Source organism: Camelus bactrianus, chromosome 6, assembly GCF_048773025.1.
Source record: "Camelus bactrianus isolate YW-2024 breed Bactrian camel chromosome 6, ASM4877302v1, whole genome shotgun sequence".
NCBI classification, from domain to species: domain Eukaryota; kingdom Metazoa; phylum Chordata; class Mammalia; order Artiodactyla; family Camelidae; genus Camelus; species Camelus bactrianus.
Genome location: NC_133544.1, coordinates 74,978,738 through 75,005,589, shown reverse-complemented (window position 1 = coordinate 75,005,589; position 26,852 = coordinate 74,978,738). Strand labels below are relative to the sequence as shown.

General features: G+C 35.1%; 1 protein-coding gene across 2 annotated transcripts in view; it reads right to left on the bottom strand.

Moving 5' to 3' along the window:
* The window catches only part of GOLM2 (golgi membrane protein 2), a 92,967-nt gene that overhangs the window by 47,797 nt on the left and 18,318 nt on the right, over positions 1-26,852 (bottom strand). For both annotated transcript variants that reach the window (XM_074366030.1, XM_074366031.1), the window contains exons 2-6: positions 14,471-14,525; positions 9,684-9,786; positions 7,765-7,855; positions 4,184-4,328; positions 3,781-3,861 (exon numbers count right to left, since the gene is read on the bottom strand). In XM_074366030.1, the coding sequence (XP_074222131.1) occupies positions 3,781-3,861; positions 4,184-4,328; positions 7,765-7,855; positions 9,684-9,786; positions 14,471-14,525 (475 nt within the window). The remainder of the gene's footprint in view (positions 1-3,780; positions 3,862-4,183; positions 4,329-7,764; positions 7,856-9,683; positions 9,787-14,470; positions 14,526-26,852) is intronic.

The following is a 26,852-nucleotide window of genomic DNA, read 5'->3' as shown; positions in this document are numbered from 1 at the left end:
GCTTGTAGGCCATACTCTGCTGTTCTAGCACAAAAGCAGTTATTGACAATACATAAACAAATGAGCATAGTAATGTTTCAGTAAAACTATTTGTTAAAACAGGCAACCAAGCTGTAGTCTGCCAATTTCTGTTTTACAAGATGCCTAAGAGTAAAGTCAACATCTATTTATAGTGATTTAATTAGTTAAAATCTTTTAATGTATTTTTATAAATTTTAGATAATTTTTCCTCTAAAAGCTCTAACTTTTATTATTTATTTATTTATTACCTTTTAAAGTGTTTGTGTGTGGAGAGAGGTAATTAGGTTCTGTTTTTATTTAATTATTTTCTTTGACAGAGTCCTGGGGATTGAATCCAGGACCTTGTGCATGCTAAGCATGTGCTCTACCACTTGAGATATTCCCTCCCACCATAATCTCTAACCTTAAGAAAAAGATCTTTACCAAAAAAAGAAAGAAAGAAAGAAGATAGATTACATTGTTTCTTTAAAACATTTTCTATCTTATTTCTCCTCTCAAATATCACTGTAATTACCTCTCTTAATTTCAAATATAAAAAAGTTTAAAACTAGTAACATAAATATGTAGCCGCCTAAAATTATAGGTGCCTATAATAGTATATAGGTAAATATTCAGGTCAAGAAGGTAATGGGTTAAACTGTAGGACTCCCATAAAATCTTAGTGACTAACTCCAAATCAACATTAAAAATAAGCAAAACCCACTGAGGTTTAGTTCTGTGACTTAGGAAGCTGAGAAGCTTAAGCATCATGCTAACCATAGGCACATGCTATATACCTCTTGATTGTTTCAGAGCTATATTTTAAGATAGTTCAGCTCTGCTCTGCTGCAGTTTCTAATATAGTCCTAGCTTTGTAAACAAAATTGCCATTAACACTTAAGGGTCTGTTTTAGAATTACATGGATGTGTTCTTTTCTCTACCTCCACGTATATGTCGGAACTTGTACTGGTATTAAAAATTTTGACCATAGATTACTTGGGGGAGAAAAGACAACACTCAGTAGAAGGAGTGACAAGGAGATAATATGTTTCTAATGATAAAAATAATCACAATAATAACAACAGCAACTAAGGTTTATTATATAGCAGTGGTTATGTGCCAGGCACTGTTTTAGGTGCTTTACATTTAAATCTCACATCCACCCTGTGAGACTGAAACTGTTACTATCTATTTCATAGATAAGGATTAGGGCAAATAAATGGTCACATGCTTGTTAAGAGATAGAGCCAAGGGTTTGAATCCAAGCAATTTGACTCCAGAGACCACTCCCCCACTGCTAAGGATATTCTGGTAATTCAACTACACACTTTTACTGGTGCAAGGCATGACCATAATGGGAGCTCAAGATACAAGGATACAACATGGCTTTCCTTTGTGTTTGCATCGTACTGACTACACAGCTCAAAGTTTCTCTTCACCAGTGATTACGTGAAAATAATCTCTATACTCAAATTATTTCTCTAAATAATTATGAACAATGAGTTTCAAAGCAAAGCACCAGCAATTCAAAGATGTTCAAAACTTAACCCAGAGGATTTCTGGTTTCTGGTCCTGTACGTGAGGAGCTTACAAGATGCCACTCTGTCCTAACAACAAGAAAAAAGCTAGACAGGCTGAAAAATCAACAATTCTTCTTGGGTCCAGAAGGGAGGATGACAAGGGCAAACAATTACCACCATGACTGGAGAGAGAGACAGGCAAACACAAGGGGTCTTGATTTACAGGAGAGACTAATGAACAGAAACTGCCACAGGAACCAGTGCTGGGGTAGGAAAACCTGAACTGTAATCAATTAATTACTAGAGGCTCAGTATGGACAACTCAGAGCTAAAAACTCCAGGGGAAGCCAGTCGTCGGGGGGTTCCCACAATATTGTGAGATGTACCTCCAGCAGCTCAACTAGGTTCCCACAGTAAATACTGTAGAAAAATCCCCTTGGGCGGGGGGGGCAAAAGGAACCATTCTGAAATACACGAAAGCACTCTGTTCTTCTTGATAAGGTCTGCCCTTTGGAGAAACTAGTTAAACAGAGCCTAACCTGCTAGGGTATTATCAGAATCTACCTGACCAGGGGAAGAGAAATACCCAACTCTAGCTCACTCTAGCCATCCTGTCCTTAAGGGGGAGGAAAAAACTAAGAAACCCTGAAACCCTTGTGAAGTTCACAGTCCAGAGGCACAGGCTCACAAAAAGACAGAGACTCAAATCATAGGACTGACTACAGCATGCTTCCCCTCCCCCCATACCTCACCACCATATTACTAAAGGCCTATTTACAGCAGTTCCTTTTTCCTGGTACATCATGTCCAGGTATCAAGAAAAAATTACAAGGTACACTGAAAGGCAAAAAATACAATTTGAAAAGACAGAGCAAGCTTCAGAACCAGACATGGCAAAAATGATGGAATTATCAGGCCAGAAATTTAACTGTGATTAATACACTAAGAACTCTAATGGATAAAGTAGGTAGCATGCAACAGACAGGCAATGTAAGTACAGAGATGGAAATCCTAGAAAGAACCAAAAAGAAATGCTAGAGATCAAAACACTAACAAAAATGAAGCATACATGTGATGGGTTTATTACTAGACTAGACAGGCTGAGGAAAGTAGCTCTGAGCTAGAGGATAAACAACAGAATCCTCAAAAAACCAAGAGGACAAACAAACACTGGGAAAAAACAGAACAGAATACCTAAGACAACTATAAAAGGTGTAACATATGAGTAATGAGAATACCAGGAGAGTAGAGAGAAGAACAGAAGAAATGTTTGAAATAATGACTGAGAATTTCTCCAAATTAATGTCAAACACCAAACCACAGATCCAGGAAGTTCAGAGAACACCAAGCAGCAAAAATGCCCCCCCCCACAAAAAACAAAAAAACAAAAAAAAAACCCCAAAACAAACAAATAAAACACTACTTCACAGCATGTCAGTTTCAAATTACAGAAAATCAAAAATAAAGAAAAAGCAATCCACCTGTACACAGTTGGTGGGAATGTAAATTGGTGCAGCCACTGTGGAAAATACTATGGAGGGTACTTAGAAAACTAAAAATAGAACTACCATATGACCCAGGAATTCCACTCCTGGGTAATATCCAAAACAATGAAAGCACTAATTTGAAAAGGTACATGCATCCCAATGTTCATAGCAGCATTATTTACAATAGCCGACATATGGAAGCAACCTAAGTGTTCATCAACATACACATACACACACACAATGGACTACTACTCCATCAGTAGATACATTAACGAGGAAAGAGCTATACACTGAACAAACAGTAAAAGAAGAGAAAGAAAAAAGTGAATAAACTGAAGTGTAGGGTGATTAACTGAAAGGGTAAGTCAAGTCCTAAAAACCTATATAAGGGTATTACTATGCCATATTAAAGCACACCAACAACACAGCAGTCTGGGAACATTTAGTCTGAAAGAAATAAGTCATATATATTTTGAATAAACATAAATGGCCCTTAACATAGCATAACGTTGTGAGCAATAACTCTGAGTTATCAAGAAAAAGTTCAAATATGGTTGAATCTTAAGGCAAAGATAAGTACTTTATACATTTTAGCAAAATTTCTCGTAAAAATTTTATCTAAAACAAGTGCTGGCAATTAATGGGTAATTGGTTAACTGGAAGTATCAATCACCCAGATACTGTGACTTTTCTCAGGTGTTACTCAAAAAAAGAACAGAGTCACATGAAAAATAACATGATTGCTTTAAATATGCTAATAACTTTTACTTACCTGTCGGAAGATCTTCAGCTTTTGCAAGGTCATTCTCTTCTATTCCAGGCATTCCTGCGTCACCATCTCGTTTGATTTGTTCTGCCCAAGTAACAAAATATGTAATTCTATATTTTCCTTAGCATAGATTGAAAATGTTTTGAAGGAATTTAACAATCAGTTTGTAAAGCAATAAGCTACACTGACTGAATATTTTTATAGTTTGCTTTGGGCAAACTATAAAAATAACTTACTCTAAAATAACTTACTATTTTTTCTTCTCTATTAAAGTTTCCAAATTTGAAATAATCGACACCTAATCATAACTGAACTAAAATCAAACACTACTCTTTATGACTGAAAATGTTCACTTAAAATGAGAAGAAAAAGTCAGTATTGTATTAATACAAAATAATAGTAATACCTTTCCCATGTGGAATATGATTGCTTGAAGGTTCTTCATTCTTGCCTGCAGCATTCTCAGCTACGTTTAGAATGTTTTTAGGTCCTGCATGATTGTTTATATCCAATTCATTTCCATCTTTTGATTCAAACTTGTGGGCCTCTTGCTGTTAGATAACAGTAAATATTATTCAGTTCAAAATGTTAAACTACTGACACAACTATTAATTAAATATGCTGAAACAGTTCATTTTTTCTTTTTTGAAACATACACCAAGGGTCCAAATTCCAACACTTGGATGTGTGGGATATAATGTTATTTTCTGTTCAGTTTTTATAACTGGTATGAAGACAAAGAATAAGTAACATTTTTAAAGGTCTCTAAATATAATATATGGCCTAAAACGTTAGGAAGAGGTAATTCTCTTTGGCTAGGCTGAGGGAGTGATTCTGTGAGAAGACAGTCTTGCTGAGCACTGCAGGTTGCTGTGGAGGCCTAAAGTTGGGCATTGTCCTGGGTGTTATGGGCAAGGTGGGTTCTGTATAGGCATATGTTATAACTGACAGGACAGCAGACAGCAGACAGCAGTTGGTTAGCACACAGGTGTCCCCTCAAGTGTGACAGATGGCTACTGACATTGTCAGGTTCACCCCAAGCATAAACAGCTAGGGTGGAAAACAGGCAAACTTCTTCCCAGGTGCACCGGCCACTCAAGCATAGGAAGCAATGGCAGAACAATATACAAGTCAATGCTCCCTGCAACCTGCTTCAACTAACCATATCACCTCCTTGGAAACCAGAATCCTCAGGTTTATGGTTAGGCCTGACTCAATTATGTGGGGCACAGTTTTCTCTTTTATATTGGTTGACTTGCCTCAGTGGAAAATTGGGTGAGGCAAGGAGTCAAGTACACAAGCTAGGGTTGCCATATTAACATTTAATGCATACATGAATGTTTTGTCAACTCTAAAGCACTATGTAATGTAATCATTAGTAACACTGTAAAAAACAGTAGTACAGGAAATCTAGAAGAATAAGAGCCAAATTGTAAGAATTTGTCACAACAGAGAAGAAAGGGTATAGGTATTCCAGTGTACTTGGGCGATAAAATCAACAAAACATTTGCACAATGTTTCATAGTTTACAAACTGTTTTCAAATCTACCCTCTAGTAGAGATGAATGAACAGTTTTGGGAAAAACAAAATAAAACTGAGGCTTAAAGAAGTTAAGGAGCTTGTCCAAGATTACAGAGCTAGAGAACTGTGGAGAAGGGATTCAAACCTCAGCCTTTTTCACTCCCACATTTTTTAGGAACTCAGTAAGCTATAGCCAATTCTGAGAGCTTAGTTGTTGATAAATGAAAGGATAAACTGAAATTTCTGAACATGTCAGCTATGAAGGCCAAAGGTGAGACAATCCATGAGGCACAACCTGAGCAGCCATCCTGCATCTCTGCACTTGCTATAATGCTACATCATAAGGATATTTCCATAGCACTTGATTGCTTTGTGATGTGGATAAAACAAACAATATTAAATAAAACTTAAAAGTCAAACTACTGGTCAAGAATACTTTTTCATTTATATAGTTAATAAAGATGTCCCTCTGATGCATTATTAATGGCAATACCTTTATGTGAATTGCTAATATTAAATATTATTAATAAAATAAGATGGCTCTCTAAATGCAATGTTGGTGATTTGCTAAGGGGATCACCTAATTGTTTTTAAGTAAACATTTTATTCTGAAATAATTTAGATTTACAAAAAAGTAATCACCCCTCATCCGATTTCCCTTAATGTTAACATCTTACGTTAGCATAGTATGTTCGCAAAACTAGGTAACCAATATTAGTACATTATTAACTCAGCTCCAGACTTTAGATTTCACCACTTTTCCCATTAAGTCCTTTTTCTGTTCCAGGATCCAATCCAGGATACTACACTGCACTTAAGTCCTAAGGTCTTCTTAGTCTCCTCTGATCTATAAGTACTTCTCTTCCTTTGTAGCATGAAAGCAGTAAACGAATGTGGCTGTGTTCTAATAAAATTGTATTTTTAGATACTAAAATGTGAATTTCTTATAATTTTCCCATGTCATAAAATATTCTTTTGATTTTCAACCATTTTAAAAGGTAATAACCATTCTTTGCTCACGAGCAGTATGAAAACAGACAGGTGGTTGGATTTAGCTTGCTGACCCCTTCCCCAGAGTGATTTCTAAGATAGGCCTATGCTTAGTTTAAAATAAAAAATCCCTTAACACAACTTATGCTTATTTCATAAAGGATACAATGGATTTGTTCCTGTGAAAAACAACTCAAATTTCACAGTTATAGTAGTTGAAGAACAGAGAATGAGGATGAGGAGTAGAATCAGGCAGCTGATCTGAAGAGTAAGGGCTAGTGCACCACCCTAGAAAGGAGAAGGTTCTCTTAAGCATCTCCATCCCTCCCCACCTTGATCAATTGAGGGCATGATAAGGGCAAAGAATTGGAGAGGATATTAGTTAATTAATAATATAAAAATAGCCTGGTATAAAAGAGCAGAAAGAGAGAACTACACTTTCCTGGAAAAAGGGAAACGCTCATATATGTGATTCTTGGGAGAAGAGAAGAGAGCAAGTTCATCCTATTATTTATACACTGTAATAACACAGTTGCAACAGCAAGCCTTTCCTCCCCTTCCTTTTGTGTTCTCCTATGCTCCTCTACCATCCAGCGTCTCAGTATACCTTCTGGGTGCCTTCAATGCCTCTATGCCACTATGGTGGCTCATTCAGGCCTGCCATCTTCCAGCAATCTATCCTCATACCTCCTCAAGGTAGACTACAGACAGGCAGCAGCTATTCTACCTTGTAGATTGAAAAAACGATGCCCTCAATATCATGCTGTAAATTAGTGAAATAGCTAAGAACAAAAGTCTGGTTTCATTAACTTCTAGTCTTGTAGGTGAGATGCTACCAAAGAGCAAGATAAATACTTTTTACTATTCAATCCCTCTTTACTTTAAATCACGAGACCTTACTATACAAACCACAGCTAGTCAGATTAGATTACGGGGTGTAAAAAATGAACATGCTAATGACAAGTAAACTTCAGACAAATTCCCTCCATTTCTAGCCTGGCCTTCATAATATATATAAACTGGAAACAAATGAATTAACAAAAGAATTTGCCACTTCCCCAAAATGAATCAAAATAGTGGCTAGTGTTTCATTTCTGTGTTTTAAGAAAGGAATTCAGAATAACAAAGACTGATAATTAAGGGAAAAGTTTCTCAATTTTTTCCATTTCTCAAAAGCATAAAATAGTAAGTAATTGATTTTTCAGTAAAATGTTACCCACTTACAAATTGAGAAATAAGCAGCAAAAATTATTTTTAAAAGACATTTAGCTCAAAATTAGTTTTAAGAGTTGAGGTTACATTTTTGCAAATGTCTAATTTATTCATCAGTAAAGCCACTGCATGGCATTTTTAGAACTAGATAGGGTAATATACTTAAAAATACAGTGTTTTATGACAAAAATACAAATTGTAACTCCTAAATTATAAGATTTATAACAAGAACATATTTTGATTCAAGTATTTTTAAAATTTACCTTTTGTTCCTGCAAAAACTGGTCTGCTAACTTTTTAATATTTTCTTCATGCTGTACTCTTAATTCCTTGATCTGTTGTCCACACTGAAAACTAAATTACAAAGTCATTCTTTTAAGACTGTATCATCTTGGATTGATTCTTAAAGTTGTCTAGAAGTTGAAGACGTACATTTATAAAAATAAAGCATTCAGTTAGCAGGTGACTGGGTACGGAAGGACAAAGAGCAGACATAAAAACAGCTCACAGTCAAAATTCTTAAGACATTTGAATCTTTAATAGAGGATAAAAACATTGATAAAGCTAATTAAAACAAACCAGAAAGATAAAAATTTATTTTTATATACTGTATTTATAAAGAAACAATTTTCAAAGCCAACTTCAATCACAGAAGAGAAAAACACTTCAGAAGAGAAAACTGTGAAACCAACACACAGTAATAGAAAAGAAAAGCTAGAATTATGAGAGTTAAGGAGTGGCAGAAGATGATTCATCAAATAGTTAGTACTTTAAACACAGTAATAAAAGCCTAAACCATAAAAGCAAGAATGGAAGAAACTAATAAATAAGACAGAATAGGGGGAGGGGGTATAGCTCAATGGTAGAATGCATGCTTAGCATGTGTGAGGTCCTGGGTTTAATCCCCAGTACCTCCACTAACAAAAAACAAACAAACAAAAAATAAAGGGGAAAAAAGAAAAAAAAGACAGAATGGAGCCAGCAAGAAAAAATGTAAAGGTACAAAATATTAAAAGACTGAATTTTCACTGGACAAGCAGTCGAAGGACACTAGTAGATTGTTCATGCAAAAATAAACAAATAATAAATATATAGAAAAATGTTAACTTTCACCATTAAAATGCAAATTAAACTTCCTGTATGTATATATAGTACTACCTTATTCCTATACTAGCAAAATTAAGTTAGAATTATAAAAGCCAATGTTGGTGGGGTTAATTAGTATGATCATTTTAGAAAGCAATCTTTTGTACATGTGATAAGAACAACAAAATCAATAAAACATTGTCTCAAAACTCTATATTTGAGAATATACACCAATGAAGTAACAGGAGAAAATCCATCTCACACAAATATTTTAATAACTGATAGTCATAACAGTGAGAAAAGGAAAACTCCTACAATGGTCCAGCAACTGGGAGAGATTAAACAAGCTTTGGTACCTTAACATTGCTGGAATAATATATTACCACTAAGTATGCCAGTCTTTAATCCTAAAATATATGGAAAATTATTGAACACTGTTAGGTTAAAATACATATATGTAAGGTAGATGCATATTGATAACCTACAACAGTAAGAAGTCAGAAATGGTAATATGGTGAATCTTTCTAATTTTTGGTGTGCAGACCTAGAAAATACCTTTTACTGTAAAACTGATACGAGATATAATAAAGCCTTTTAAAGAGTGATTGCTAAAAAGGCCCCTAAGAGGTTCCTTGACCTTATCACCAACAGAATGTACACGTATAAGCCGGGAGACTGAAGTGCAGAGCAGGAGAAGCAACGGGCACTTAGTCCCTCAACTATTCCGGGGATGTACCCCAGTGCTGGCTTCATCTTCTGGATGACCCTTGAAAAGAACCACAGAATCTTCTTCAGTCTTTGCCATATCTAATTCAATAAAACTCAAGTCTTGCAAGATTTTCTGTCTCACAATGAACTCTGCTACATGGGTAGATTCAATATGACTTCTAAGAGATATTTTCATGGCATTCAACATATCAAAATAAAAGAGAATGAACTTCAAAGAGGCATAGAAAGACAATAGAAAAGGAATTTTAAAAACCTAATAAAGTGAAAGAAGAGAAGAAAAACAGAAGCCAGAAAGGAAGAATTAAATTGTCTGAAAATTGGACAAATATTCAAGATTCATAAATATTTATTGCATGTACTGTCTTACCTCTCATATTCTAACCTCTTCACAAGGTACGTGTTGTTCTTCCTATAGTCTTGAAGCTGGTCTTCTTGTCGAAGAAACTCCTGACGAAGCTCAGCAAGTTGCTCTACACACAGAAGGTAAGAATCAAAGGAATAAAGTTTAGTCACTTTAATGCTTCCTATTGAGAGAGTAGGGGTTTTTAAAAATTACAGGCAGTTCTCAATTTCTTTACTCATACCTTCGGGGGTTAAATTATTTTTTAAAATAAAATACTTAGTACCACATTTAATTTTAATTGCCTTTTATAACACATGTGTGGGCAATACAATTCATTTTTAGAACAAGATAGCCTAAGTGGCTTTCATATCTATCAGAAATATGAAAAAATTACACGTCTTTCCACGTTACATAGACAGTATACTAAGTTGGGGAAACAGTACAAAAAGAACTACCTATTTCTTTAAACCTATCTGCTTTATAAAAGTTGGTGAAAAATCATATTTTTTAGATGTGTTGGCTATGGGTACAGAATTCAATTCAGTTTAAATCACATTTGATTCCCAGCTTAGGTACCAATCACTTTAGATTTCATTTCTAGTTCTGCTACTGAGGCTAGGTCTACAAATACCAAAATTCCATTTTAGAAGCTTATAAATTTCTGAACTACAGCTAAAAGTTTTAGTTGTAATGAATAACATGAAATTCCAACATGAGGAGAAATTTTTAAAATCCAGATACTTTTTTGTGAATATTTAATCCATAATCACTGGCCCCCCCACATTTTCTAGAGTTAATCCCTCTTCATCTAACCCTATAAATAAAAGAAATTCATCCGGAGAAGAGAAATGTCATTTTCTTAAACAGAATATTAAAAAATTAGCCAACATCCTTAGCAGTTAAGCAAAAGTAGTAGCTAAGGAAGTCTTAATTTTTATAAATGGGAACAGAGGTCTATTCTATATAAACAACATCTGTTTATTAAGACTAAAGTATAATACCTAGGGGGTAGGGAAATAGCTCAGTGGTAAAGCACCTGCTTAGCATGCACAAGGTCCTGGGTTCAATCCCCATGTACCGCCACTAAAAAAATAAATAAACCTAATTACCTCCCCCTCAAAACAAAAACAAAAATAAGACTAAAATATAATACCTAACCATAATGTACTAATATTATAGCTATAATATAACATCTATTTTTCATGGAAGGCTTACAGAATTAGTTTTATTACTTTAAAGGCACTCTAAAAATGCTTGTAAGTTTTTAAAAAGCAGATATAAATATATTTATAATATAAATATACATATGGAAAAAAACCCAGAGTAGAATAAAAATATATTACAGTGCTATCAGTGATTATCTTCAGTGGTAGGATTCTGAGCATATTTTTTCCCCTACTTTCTAAATTTTATTGTGGAATCATAACTATGGTAATGACAACAAATAAAAATTTTAAAGTCAAATGAACATTGGCTAAGGTATATAAAGTTTAACAATATGTGTAATAACAGCTATTATACAGTATTAATAATTAAATATGAAAAGTAAATGATTTACATAAAATGTTTATAGTTAATAACTATGCTTGCATATTCAAGCTACATTTTTTGTTTATTATTACTTTTTATTTTGAGATATAACATTGTGTAAGTTTAAGGTGTTGATTCACTTCACTTATATACTGTAAAATGATTACCATCATAACATTAGCTAACACCTCCATCATCTCACATAATTACCACTTTTTTTGTGGTGAGAACATTTTACAACTACTCTGTAACAATTTTCAAGTATATAATACAGTACTGTTAACTATAATCATCATGCTGTCTATTAGATCACCAAACCATTCATCTTATAACTAACAGGTCTGTACCCTTTGACCAACATTTCATTTTCCCCACACACCCCCAGCCCACCATTCTGTTCTCTTGTTTCTATGAATTTAGTCAAGCCACATTTTAAATTTCTCTTCTTACTCTAATTAATTCTTCAATATATAAAAATAGTTGATTTCTGTAGTTTTTTTACTTATCACTCCCACCTTAGATAAAAGTAACAAATCTGAAGCCAAGTATCCCTGAACAACACATCCTCCCTGGACCCACCTACTAAGAAATAGACAGCTAGAAGGTAGCAGAAATCTGGCCTCAGTTATGGATGTTGATTGTATAGAAACAGATCCTGGCAGGAGGTAGTGACAAAAAGCCTTGGAACTTACAGACAGTTAGCCAGTTCCATGAACCTGTGCTCAGGCAGGAAAGATTCCAGAACTGAAAAGTTACTACAATTAAAAAAAATTAAATTAAATCAGCACTACCTAGCAGCTGCTAGGGAAGGGACCTCAACTGATGATCTTTAGGACTCACTTGGGCTTCTTTTTTCCAACACAGTAAATTAACTGAAGCAGGTAAGTTTACCTTCAGCATGAACCTGAGGCTTAGTGTGATTTCAAGACTTAGGATGGCTTCCTCCACCTCCCCACAAAGCTTCTCACTAACAGTATTTGAAATAACTTTATCAAGAAATAAAGTTTTCATTTCTAAGTGGAGATAAAAGGCTAACATTCAACTGGCAAAACAAACAAACAAACAAACATCAGTATGAGTGAGCTCTAGTCCACATAAAATACCAGATTCCAACCTATTTGAATACAAGGAAAGGATTACAAAGCAAGAAGCTGACTGGTTCTTTGAGTGGGTCAAAACAAAGACTTGAAAGGGAAAAAGTAAACAGATCAGAAAGGAAAACTAAAGAAAAAATTTTCCTGTATCATAATTTCACTTTCAACTGATTGTCATGTGTTTTCTTTGTTTTGAACCCAAAGGTACTCTTTGTTTAGTGTGGCTGCTCCCAGTCACCACAGCAGGATTCTCAGATTAACTTAATGTAAGATCAGGTCCAAAGTTGATTGTGCAGGGTATTCCAGTTCTGACAGTAAAACCAGGGTATGCTATAGAAAGGCATGGCCATACTCCCTCAATTTAACTTCAAAAGATTAGATATGGTTAAGAAAGGGATTGCCTAGGATGAGCTTTTAAAGGAAAACAAAAATTTAAAAAAAACCCAAAAACCTTACTTCTGGAAAATTTTGATTTCAAATTTTCTTTCAGTAGTAGGTAAAAATAAGGTGAGCTCTCAAAATAAATCAATGTATACTAGAATGTTAATTTACTTTCTCAGGCATTAAAAACCAACTCCCAATCCTTTTATTTTCAAGAAAATATTAACTACCATAAGGGTTTTTTTGTTTTTCAGAAACTTGATGTGTAGTAATTCCTTTGTATCAAATATTAATTTCAATGAAAAGAGCTAAATATGGATTTTACAGTCAATTTGTCAAGAAGTTTGTTTCAGCAGAAATAGTTCCCAAGATGCCAAAGTCATATTCATGAAATTCAATCTCAAGAGTCCAAGCTTCAGTAGCTGCACTAAAACCAAAAGTTGCAGTTATGAGTTCAAATCAAAGCCTTTTTCTCTGCAGAAGAGTATCATATAAAATTTCAAAACATCTCAAGATCTACTTCAATACATATAGTACAATGAAGATTTTTACTCAGTATACAGGTTGTCATTTTCTATGAGACATACTAGCAAAAGCCATAGGATTTCTTTTTCAACTTATCTATTACTATTTAATAAGAAATATACTTTGATGACAAGCAGAATCATCTGTAAAAATTGCAAGTTGAAAGCGGCACTGATAGTGAGCCATCTTCTGTGTCATCCAGCACTCGCCTGTGAGTCAAAAAGAGTAGACTATGGACACAAATGCAACAAAAACAAATGTGGCCACCCAGGAACAAAATTTCTAACAGCAAATCAAAGCTGTATTAAATCACTGATAGTAAAAAATTAGTAATTGCTATTTTGGGATTATAACACACAAATAATACTTCCTAATGGTTTTACTAGGTAAGGAACAAAACTTAAATTACAAAGTCAGCTTAGGTTGGCTTCTTCAAGAGGATATTAAAAATACATTACCTAATTCTATCTAGAGAGGTTCAAAATGGTTATAAAGATACATTTTTGAAATAAGAGAGCATGTGTTACCCACATATATAAACTTTGAGCCACTACATGCAAAGTTTTAAAATATATAATATCATAACCAAAGAGTGTGAGGGAGAAGAGTGGTCCTCAGACCCCAAACTCCAAAGGTGTGAAGTAATGTAAGCAGAGCACAAAGCTTGTTCTCCTTACCTATTTTTCATAAAATCTTTAGTCATCTCCTGTCACTTCATCTAAGTGAAAAAAAATTACCTATCTGTCTATCTATCTAATCATCTATCTCCAGGTTTCTTCCTGGTTTCTTTTTGTTCTAGGTTTCTTTGTTCCCAGGGTATCTGAAATGCTAAGCTTGGATGACCTGTTCAAAGCATCCCTAGACTGGAATGGAATATTTTAGCAGACTGGACATAGTACAGAGGAATATTTTAGCAGACTGGACATAGTACAGAGGGGTCATCCCTTACTTTTTCCCTAGAAATTTGAAGGTCTCCAAAGCTACACCTCAGTTTTCTTTGAGGATTCTTTTAACATTTCATTGCATGAACTCTGTCTACAGCACAAGGTTAAAATGTGGATCTCAAATTTTAACTTGCATTTATTACATACGAAGCAACATAAAAAATTTTGATTATATCTTAAGACAAAAGGATAAACATTTTGCCATCAGAGGAGCTTTGTTCAAAAATTCTATTCCATTTAGCTGTCTAACTTGAGGATTTCTTAATTCTTGAGGATTTTAGTGTCCTTTACCTTTAATCTGTAATTAAATTTCTTTAAATTAAATTAAATTCCTTACCCTTTAAATGATGTATGTCTGCCATCTGATATGATATGTTGCTCTGTAGCTTAACCTGAAAAAAAAAGTTTTCATTTTACTAAAGAACATGTAATTTTGTTCCTATTCACTTTGAGCTCGATCATAAATACAAAAGAAAAATCCTTAAGTTATGTATACCATACCACTTTCCAAAAAGAATTAGAGCTACATTCTGATGTTTTAATACTCATTTTAAATCTGCAAAAGAATATTCATTTTGTATTATATATAGTATAACAATTTTCAAAGGTTTTGAAGTTTGAGTTGAATATTGCTTAATGGTATGTTTTATCAAAATCTTACCAGAGGATTTTTAACTCTATATTAAGAAAAAAATGGTTTGAATCAATTAACGTCAAATCAAAAGTAATTGTTTACCAAGCTCCCACAAGATGACAAATACTGTACAGGATTCACTGCTGTAGTCACTGTTCTCTAGGAGCAGTATACAAGAACCCCAGGACTTTAAAAGTGTACCAAAATATGACTCAAATTAAGGCTTACCACTTAATTTAATAATTAAAACAAAGCCTTGGATAGCCAGGAAGTCATACACAAAGAACTACTGTGTCTCATTTCTTGCTTAAACAATTTTCACCTAATTGTAAAATACAACTAAAATATCACTACAAACAGGTTCTTTCATCAGCCTCAAGAGTAACTTTACTTTGAAAGACTTAGATTGATTCATATTTATCAGAAACAGCACCATGAGTGGTGAAATGGTTATGCTAAATACCACCTCAAGCTCTAAAGAAAAAAAAATTAAACTTTTCATTTTGAAATAATTATAGATTCATAGGAAATTGCAAAGATAGCACAGAGAAGTCCCAGGTACCCTTCAGACAATTTCCCCCAGTAGGTACATCTTATGTAGCTACACAACATCATCAAAGCCAGGAAACTGACATTGGTATAATGTGTATGTGCAGTTCTATGTTATTTTATCATATGTATAGATTCATGTAACCACCATCAAAATCAAGATATAGAACTATTCTATCATTACAAATATCTCCCTCGGGCTGTCCTTTATAGTCAAATCTATCCTCCTTCCCCACTATTCCCGATCCTGGTAATCACTAATTTGTCCTCCATTCTGCAATTTTGTCATTTCAAGAATGTTATATAAATAAAATTATATTGTATATGACCTTTTGAGAATTTTTAATCAGCATAATGTATAGTTGCATGTATCAATATTTCACTTTTAAAATTGTTGAGTAGTATTCTGTGATAAGAATGTACTGTACTTTGTTTAAGCATTCAACTACTGTGGAACATTTAGTGTTTTGCTATCACAAATACAGCTACTATGAAAAACTGTATACAGATTTTTACATAAAAATTAGTTTTTATTTCTGTGGGATAAATGCCTAGGAGTGAGACTGCTGGGTTGTATGGTAAGCCTATGTTTAGTTTTTTAAGTAACTGCCTGGCTATTTTCCAGAGTGTGCATGACATTTTCAATTATGTTTTAAGAACTTACTGTGTCAAAGTACTGAATAGTAGAGTATAAAATAATTAGAAAACATGAGAGCAGTCTCAAAGAATCAGTAGGCAAGGTAGTATCAAATGTAGTATAATAAATAGGAATTCAGAGATAATTCTTATGGTAGGATCAGGGAAAGTTTCATGGAAAGGATTTTATCTGAATTAGGCATTGAAGGCTAAGCAAAACTTTAAATAGGTAGAAAAGGGCATTTCAGATAGAGGAGGTGGCATAAGAAAAGGCACAGAGGCAAGAAAGCATGAGAAATATGATGACCCCACCAAAGTACTATCCAGCTAAAGCATATGATACAGGGGAAATAACAGCAAAGAAAAGGTTGGGGTAAAAAAGGCTATGGAGGGCCCTTCAGCCCCAGGTGGAGTCTAGTCTTCAATCTGAGAGCCAGAGACCTTCAAATATCAAATGATAGTTTATCCATAAACAAATAACTAATGAAAGCAGATCTGCTCTAGTTGAAGAAGAAGTGGGAGTCTAGGGGTCCCTCCTCCTTTTCCCCTAGAGTCCTGGAGGCTTCAAATAATGAAGCTTAAAATATAATGTTGATATTCAGGTGTAAAAAGGAATTAGACACTGGTATATGGATGAGCCTTGAAAATATTATATACGATTAGTGAAAGAAGCCAGTCACAAAAAGACAAATATTATGATTCCACTAATATGAAGTGTCCAGTTTAGGCAAATCCATAGAGACAGAAAGTAATTAGTGGTTGCCAGGGGCTGAAGGTAGGAGGAATGAAGACTGACTTATTAATAGGCACAGGGTTTCTTTTGGGGGGTGATAAAAATGTTCTGGAATTAAACAGGGAGATGGTTTCACAACATCATGAATATACTAAAAACCACTGAATCTCATACTTTAAAAGGGCAAATTTTATGATTTAGGAATTATGTCCATTTTTAATGCAAAAAGAAAAATAAAAATGCTGAGGGTACCAGGGGGCATCATACAGAAAACTGGAGATAAAATAATGGACAGACACTAGGCACTCAAGTATATTATTTAGGAGAAGCAGTCATATTAATAGGTAACTATAATATAGTAAAATAAATGCTGTTATTGGGTTCTACAAACATGATGGGAGAACTTAGTAGAAGCATTTAAATCCATCTTTGAGGGAATGAGAGGAGGTTTCTGGAGATGATGATAGCTCAAATAAGTCCAGTAGGAAGAGCAGAGGTTACCAGGTAGAAGTAGGGAGTGGGTAAGGAAAAGTGTCAAAACTTAGAAGTGAAAAACACTGCACATCCCAGAAACTGCAAGCAGTTCTAAGCAGCTGGAACAGAGTCAGGGGTAAATGGTAAGAAATGGGTCTAGAAAGGTAAGCAAGATGAGGAGGGTATAGCTCAGTGGTAGAGTGTGTGCTTAGCATGCACAAGGTCCTAGGTTCAATCTCCAGTACCTCCATTAATAAATAAATAAATAAACCTAATTGTGCCCCACCCTCCAAACCAACTAACCAACAAAAAAGAATTCCTAAGGAAAAAAAAAAAAAAGTTAAGCAAAGTCCATATTACGAAGAGTCTTGCCAGGAGTGCAGATACATTCCACTGGCTATGGTCAACCTTTAAAGGACTGCAACAACGTAGTGAAATCCAATTTGTATTTTAAAAAGGCAACCTGGCTTCACTGTGATGAGTGGAGTGGGCCAGAGGGAAGTGACTAGAGAGAGAGACCAGGTAGGAGAGTGGAGGACTACTGTTGTTTTTCAGGTGAGAGAAAATATTGGTTTAAGCCAGAGGCGGGCAATCTATGGACTGTGAGCCAAATCTGGCCTGTTGCCTGTTTTTGTATGGATGGCAAACTAAGGATGGTTTTTACATTTTTAAATGGTTGGAAAGAAAAGCCAAAAGAATATTTCATTAATTGTATGAAATTCAAATTTCAGTGTCTACAAATAAAGTTCTATAGGAAACAGCTGTACCCATTCATTTCCATATTGTCTATGGTTGCTTTGGGACTACAGTGATCATGATATGGCCTGCAAAGCCTAAAGTATTTACTATCTGGCCCTTTCTAGAAAGTTTGCCAACCTCTGGTCTAAACACAGAGAACAGAACAGAATGAGAATGAGAGATAACAGAATGAGAACAGAGAGATAAGTATATGTAATAGATATTAAAGGGGAAAAATGAATACTTACTAATTGATTAGATACAGGAGTAAAGGAAGAAACATTAAGGATGATTTTACATTTCTAAAGTAGGAGGACGAGATGAGTAAGACTGCATAATAGGGAAACACCAACAGCTATGTGATCTACTGACCACTGAGAACTGCTCTCTAACTTCTAATTAGCCTATGTCTACTTTCTTTCCCACTCCCTTTACAGTAGTTCCTCCAATCTGTGGTTTCACTTTCTGTGGTTTCCGGTACCAGCAGTCAACCGTGGTCTGAAAATTCCAGAAATAATTCACAAGTTTTAAATTGTGCACTGTAATGAGTAATGGGATGAAATCTGGGGCAACTCACTCCATCCTGCCTGGAGTCCCTAACCATCAACATCATCTGCTCCTAACATCCAACCACTGATAGCACCGTGGCTCAATGATCCAAGAGCACCCTAAGCAGGTGATCCTCCTTCTAACATATCACCAGAATGTCAACAGTAGCCTAATGCTACGTCACAATGCCAACGTCATTCACCTCACCACACAGGCATTTTATCATCCCACATCATCAGAAGGATGAGTATAGAAAAGATATTCTGAGAAAGAGAGACTGTATTCATATAACCGTTATTACAGTATATTGTAATTGTTCTATTTTATTATTAGTTACTGTTGTTAATCTGTCACTGTGCCTAATTTATAAATTCAACTTTACCATAGGTATGCATGTATGTAAAAGACATAGTATATAGGGTTTAGTGCTATCTGTGGATCATGTGTACACTGGGGGTCTTGGAATGGATCACCTGTGGATAAGTGGAGATTACTGTATTTTCACAATCCAATTTCTTTTTGCATTTTTTTGCCCCTCCAAAGAACATAGCCAGCCTTTATTCCTACTTTCAACAAGTTTGCATTACTTTGTTTTTTTATCCATTTTTATGATGCTATTCTAGCTTCTCTGTACTCTTTTATTTTAAACTTGCTTTTGAAACGGCTAGAGAGATGCTATTCTTGAATTCTAGGCAATGAGTGGCCTCAGCTTCCTTGGACTGTCTCTTTTATATCCTTACACTCTTAAGATTTTTTTTTAATGGAGGAGGGGAAATTCAATCTACAGACTACAATAGTAGTAAAGGATATTATGGGTGGTACTGCTTTATTCTTATCACTTTATTTTTCTCTTCAATCTTTATTGAGAATGAAGACGCTGATCCCCATGACTTATATATAAAGTCCTCACATTTCAAAAGCTGCTCTGGAACAATGTATTTTAATTGGTATTAAAGAGAAAATCATAGTTTGTCTAAATAAAAGCCCTTCTTAATCTAAGTAGAATGAATTTATTTCCCACCTCATTCCTTTGCCATGTAAGGATTTTTCATTTAGCTTCTCAGGCCCCCTGTATGGCATATTGTTCCCTTGGTATCTCATGTCCTCTATTAATCTCTATCAACCTTTCCAGCAGGATTCTCACAAAAATCTTACATTCAGTGGTGAGTACTATCAGCAGGTACCAGTTCCCTATTTCTCTTACTTCCTATTAACACTAGTTTGACTGTGCTAGTTACCTCACCTTCCATATGCCTTTGAACAGAGGTGCCATGGATTCGCTCAAAGATCTTACAGAGCCAAGCTGGTAGACCATTAAACCCAGAAGTTCTTTTCCTTCTACAGTAATTTTATTATGTTGATCACTTTTAGAATCTAGATGTCTGCTACAAAATTATCTGTTCATCTTTTTGACACTGTAAAATTACAGGCATCTGATACCTCTTCTTTCCACATACACAACCCAACCTCCAAATTTCTTATCTAGCTCCTAAAATGGTTTGACAAAGAATTCTTCTAGCTTTCAATCTTACCCTTCTAAGGAAATCTGAATGTTTTTACCTACCAATACTCTTTTGTATTCTCATAAAATCTAAGAATGTAAAGCAATGACTTCATTTTGGCTTTAATCTTATGTTTCCACCATCTTGGGTCTGTGTATAAAGGCTTCTCCAATTTGGTTTCTGATTTTCAATGTTTGTTTCAATTTCTTCAATTTGTTTTTCTTTACTTTTATGTTTTTCATTAATCATTTCTGCACACAGATCTCTTTAATTCTTTAACTTCCTTGGCTTTGACCCTTCCTCTGAGAGCCTTCACTTCTTTTAATACTTCTACCACCTCCTCACTTTCAAAAGGGAGCTGATTCTTCCTCCTCATAGATTTAATTTCCTTGTGTTCTAACAGGAACTTGCTTATTTTCTAAATGATTCTACCAAAACTTCCCAGTTGTTGAGAAATTAATTTGAGTTCTTACTACTGCATGATTGGAAAAAAGATTATTTCACTTTGCTACACAAACTCTCTGTTGAACTGGCAGTGCTATAGCCATACAGTTGGCAATGCTATACAAATAAAATGCTACAGGCAATACTGGCTACAGGAATACAAATGGCCCTCTGTATCCACCATTTTATACAAGGGGCCTGAGCATCCATCTCTGCACAGAGGCTCCTGGAACCAATCTCCTTCAGATACTGAATGATGACTATACCTTCTTTTTTACCCTAAGTATATTCCAGACAGGCATAACAGTATATAAATTCTAAGAAGTATTATTTAATCCTTGTTTTATAAAAGGATTCTCACTGTCTGGCTTCTTAGGTCCCTTTTTGCTTACTTTCAGACTTTTCCCATAATATCCTTATTTACAGTATTCAAGAAAGACAACAAATAATAATTTTCTCTTTCATATTTATTTGGGGATGAGAGATAGATGTGTGAAAACAGACAGACAGACACACATACATTCAGAAACACAGCCCCATTCCTTTGCCTATTTTATATCTATGGTCAGACAGACTCCAACCCAGATTCCAATATATCCTTCAAAAATCCACAGTGCTCAAAATGCCTTGCCCAGCTCCAGAGTCTACTGTGGAAAGCCTCATGTTAAATCCTTTCAAAAACAAACCATTCTTTCATCATATGCAGTTCTATTTCCAAAAAGAATGTCACTTTTTCTCTTCTACCCTCAAGGTTCATCAGAAACGAGAATTCCATGAGAACCGAAACTTCTCTCATTCATTCCTGTGTGTCTAGCATTTGGTATACTGCCTGGCCCAATAAACACTCAGTGTTTGCTGGATGACTCCTTAGAAGTTTATGCTCCATATTCTTTGTACTACGTACTCTCCTACCTTAAGTTGCACTTTATCCCTATTTATATAATTTGAATCATCCTTCAATACTTCTGAATTTCTTCATTTATTTCCCTTTGTTATCACCTTCATTGCCTTAGTTAGGCTTTACTTGACCTCTTCCCTTCCATAATACTTGTTTCTCTGGGATTTGGAGTCTATCTATAATGGACTGATTATCTGTGCTCTCTTTGGCTCTTTCCATGTTAAGTGCTTAAAATGTATTTACTATCCTTCCTGAGACCTCTTCTTTTTTTTTTTCCTTCTTCTGAGGCATATGTTCTTATCTCTTTTTTTTTCAGTAAGAATCATCTTCTCCTGATATTTTTCTGTAGCACCTCTTGCTCATCCCCAGCTAATTCATCTATTTTCCTCTAATCTTTCTCCCTCTAATACCTAAAACTTAATCTTTGTATTTCCACCACCTCTTTCTGAAGCTCTTTAAGCCATCCCACATGGCTACTCTGAATTAATTTTGGTAGCTGTTACCAGTTCAGTTGCTCTGCTTTTCTTTTCATTCTGGGACCTTGAAAATGGCTCAGCTGTGTATGCTTCACTTTCATTATGACCTGTTCTAGGGCTGTCAGCACCAATATGACCATTGATACCAAAGGTTATATACAATTGGCTTTTTACAGATATCATTTCTGGCACACCAGAAACATATTTTCTGATTACATCTCATACTCAGATGATTTCTAGAGACAGTTCTATATTCTGTAACATAACTGCCAAACATGGCTGATGCTCAAAATCACCTGGGGAGCTTTAAGAAATATGTATTCTTGCTTCCCCGACCCCACTCCAGTCTGGGGATGGGCCCAATAACTTTTTTTTTTTAAGCTAAAGGGATTCTGATAAGCAGCCGTGTTTAGCAATTACTCATCTATGGTACATCTTTGGCTGGCACCTATACCAGTTGGATCAAAATGGAATATCATTAATAATAACTATTAAATGTTTATTTTGTGCCAGGTCTTGTGCTGAGTGCTGTACCAGAACTACTGCATTCAGTCCTCACAACCTCCCTGTGAGGTGGGCTCTCCGTTTCACAGATGAGGAAACTGTGCTCTACATCATATGCCTATAATAAATTCTGGATATTCTCCCAAGTGGTCCCAGACCAGAGTCTGTGGTCAGGACCACTGTACATACACTCGATCAGTAGTCAGTAGGTGACTGACCTTTTATTCTTACTACTCATATATTGCATACAGTTAACATTCCAAACACATCTGCAACTTTTACTTGATCTGTTAAAGAATTAGTCTCTCTTGAAGAAAGTTTTGGTTTAATCTATACTCAGTTACATTTTTAAAGAGAATTAGCAAGGCCTTTGGTATTGGTTGGCTATAATGAATCACTACAAAGGTTTTTTTTATTCACTCTTTCATTTTTATTGGATAAGTCATTTATAAAGCATTTACTGAATATCCACTATGTGCAGGCCTGGGGATACAAAGTATTTGGTTTTGGTCTGTTAAGAAGAATCACAAAGAATCACTAAAGTTTGTTTTTGTCATTCATTCTCTCAGCCAGTCATAAGGAAAACATTTATCGAACACCTATGAAGTGAAAGACACTGTTGTAGAAGGCCTAGAAATACAGCAATATAGAAGAAACAGGAGAGAGGTCTGGATAAAAGATACACATTTTGGAGTCATCAGCCTAAATGAAGTTTTCTGAGTGAGTATGATTGCTTAGGAAGAGAGTAGGATGAGAAGAGGATCTCAGACAGAAAACTATGAACCATAACACTTAATGATGAACAGAAGTAAAGCGAGTAAAGAACATTAAGAATTGAGAGGAAAAAAACAGGAGAGTCTAGCATCAAGGAAGCCAAGAGCACAGTGCTAGGTAGAAAGATGCTGAGATATTAGGAACAGGAAGAGAAAATGCAGATGTGAACAAAGACAATTTTCTGTTCAAGAGAAGCTGAGCTAACAGGATCTGCTAAGCTGGACGTAGGGGTGAGAAAGAAGGAGTCAAAAACGACTCCAAAGTGTCTGGCTTGAGAAAATGAAAGGAAGGAGTTGCCATTAACTGAGAATTGGGGAAGACTGAGTAGAAGTTCTGGGGTAGGGGTAGGAAGAGGGGTTTGGCTTAAGTCCAAAACCATACTTGCCATCCAAGAGGAAATGATGTGTAAGGAGTTGAGTATCAAGCCTAGAACTCAAGGGGACAGTCTGGACAAGAGATACAAATTTGGAAATCAACAGTTCATAGGTGATATTTAAAGAGGTGTCAGAAGGAGCTCTCCAAAGGACTGAGTGTAGATGAAGAAGAGGTCGGAGGACTAAGCCTTGGAGCATTCTGTTTGAGTAGGAACCAGAAAAGGAGAACGAGAAGGAATGGTTAGTGAGGCAGAAGGAAAGCTAGATTTCCTGAATGAAGAACATGTTTCGAGGAGGAGAGGGAGGCAGTAATCAACTTATCAAATGCTGCTCACAGGTGAAGTAAGATGATGACTGAGAATTAACAAGCAGATTTAGTAACCCTGAAATTACTGGTATGTTGCAAACGATACTGGTGGTGTGGCAGCGGCAAAAGCCTGATTAGAGTGGATTTAAGAGGAATGCATTTAAGCTGTTCCCAGCTAGGCTACCAGAGGAATTTACTTTCAACAATAATCCTTCTACTTAGCAGAAGGCCAAAATTGGGTTTCAGCTCACTTTCCGTGAAAGTTACCTCAACTGATCATATTCATTACTTTCAAATAAAAAATTTCATGGCAGTATCAGTCCTTGGTCTTCTGACACTCATTTTTCCAGAAATAATTCTACAAGAGCTCACTTCAGCTCTCAGCACCTAGAGTGAGTACATGCCCTCGATTTTCTAAAGGCTCTAATTTAATATAATTTTGCTCTGTTAAGGATTTGATATATGTGCAATTAAACATGATTTAATTTTATGCCACTGTAAGAGTTTTTATACTAAATTTTTTTCTCAAATCAAAAAAAAAAAAAAATTCATTTTCAGCCAGGGGCTGGAAGAGGGGAAAAGGAGAGTTTTGTTCAGTGGGTACAGCATTTCAATTTCGCAAGACAAAAAAGTTCTAGGGATTTGCTGCACAACAACAGGCCCATAGTTCTTGCCTAAACTTCTGCAGTAACATATTTCCTAACTAATCTTGACTTCAATTTCTTTTCTCTACAACTATTCTCCATACTACACCCATAATTATCTCTTCAAAATACAAATTTGATTATATTGTTCTCCATGGCCATGAGTGTGAAATCTAACTCCTTAGTATGGCATATAAGGCTTCTAAGAGTCTGGCCCTAGAAAGCCCAGAAATAAATCCTCATATATATGGTCAATGGATTTTTCTACAAGGATGTTAAGACCATTCAATGGGGGAAGAAAAGTCTCTTGAACAAATGCTGTTGAAATAACTGGATAACCACATGCAAAAGACTGAAGCTGGACCCTTACCTAGCACCATACAGAAAAATTAACTCAAAAGGATCAAAAACCTAAATTCAATAGCTAAAACTGTAAAACTCTTAGAAGAAAACATAAGGGGGAACTCTTTGTAACCTTCTATTTGGTAATGGTTTCTTAAATATGACATAAAAAGTACTGGCAACAAAAGGAAGAATTAAAAAATTGGATTTTATCAAAATTCAAAACTTTTATGCATCAAAGGACACTATTAACAGAGTGAAAAGACAACTGATGGAGAGAAAATACTTGCGAATCATAGATCTGATAAGGATTTAATATCTAGACTACATATAGAACTATAACTCAACCAAAAACAATCTACTTCAAAAATGAGCAAAGGACTTGAACAGACATTTCTCCAAAGATAAAAATGGCCAAGAAGCACAGGAAAAATATTTAACATCATTAGTCATCAGAGAAATGCAAATCAAAACCACGATGGGATACCATGAAGAAAGCTATCATTAAAATTTTTTAAAAAAGGAATATAACATGTGTTGACAAGGATATGGAGAAACTAGAATCTACACTGTGCCTTGCTGATGGGAAATGGTGCAGGCACTATGGAAAACACTTTGGTAGTTTCTCAAAAACTTAAACATAGAATTACCAAATGACCAGCATTTCCACTTCTAGGTATATACTCCAAAGAACAGAAAACAGAAATTCAGAGACTTTCATACCAATGTTCAAAGGAGTATTATTCACAATAGCTAAAAGGTGGAAACAACTCAAGTCTTCATCAACAGAAGAATGGACAAACAGAATGTAGTATATACATATAAGAGAATATTACTCAGTCATAAAGAGGAATGAAGTTCTGACACATGCTACAACATGGATAAACCTTGAAAACATTATGCCAAGTGAAATAAGCCATAGACAAAGGACAAATGTGGTATGATTCCACTTATATGAAGTATCCAGAATAGACAAATTCAGAGACAAAAAGTAGAATATAGGTTACCAGAGCCTGGGAGAGGGGGACAATTATTGCTTAATGGGTACAGAGTTTTTGTTTGGGATGGTGTCAAAGTTCTAGAAATAGTGTGGTGGCTGCACAACATTGTGAATGTACTCAGTGCCCCTAAATTGCAAACTTCAAAATGGTTAAAATAGTAAATGTTATATTATATATATTTTACCACAATAAAAAAAATAATAAAGAGTCTGGCCCTAAATAGGTTTATCTGCAGCCATAAATTCCCTTTGTTCTCACCAACATGTACCTTGCATTCCACTCTCCTATTGAACTGCTTGACTTGTGAAGGTACAACATACTTTCAAGATTTCTTGGCTTCATTTGTGTTCATTCTGTCCTTACCTCTAAGTTTGGTAAATTATTCTTTATCCATTAAGATTCACTGAAGATGACCTCCTGAAGCAGTTAATCAATTGTTCCTTTATACATTGAAACTCCTTTGTGAACAGTTCTACTGTGGCATTTAATCATGCACCATGCATTATTTCCCTATGGGTGTCTCCCCCATAAGATCAAGTTCCATGAGGACAAGTATTGAATTTTATCTTTCTATCCCTAGTGCCTAGCACATGATAGATACTCAACTTTCCCAAGTAAATGACTTAGTATATAATGTGCTTTGAAAAATCATAAAGCACTATATCAGGAAAAAACATTTACTTTATTTTACCACCTGTGAATTTATTTTAAGTTAGTTTCAGTTTATGAAACAAGTCCCTGATGATATGCAGTATATAAGAAAACTCAGTTTTTTTCATTATGCTCCCATTAACTAATCCTAAGATTTTCTTTTCATATAAATGCTAAATTGAACCAGAAAAAATATTTTTAAGTTTCTAAATGAACAAAATACTAATCTAGATGTACTATCAAAGAAAAGATATATTTTATGTATGTCAGAACGATAATGAGCTGACAACGAGTGGCTTTACATTAGAATATTTTGATCACGTCTTCCAGAAAAGTAGTGCAATCAGATGCGTGGATAGTATCTGTGGAAGCCTCGGCACATATTTATGCACGCTTTAATTAAGAACCAGTGCAAATTGCTGAATCAATCATCAAATATTTACTGAGTCCACACACAGGGCATAGTACCAAAAATCTAAGTGTTTACAA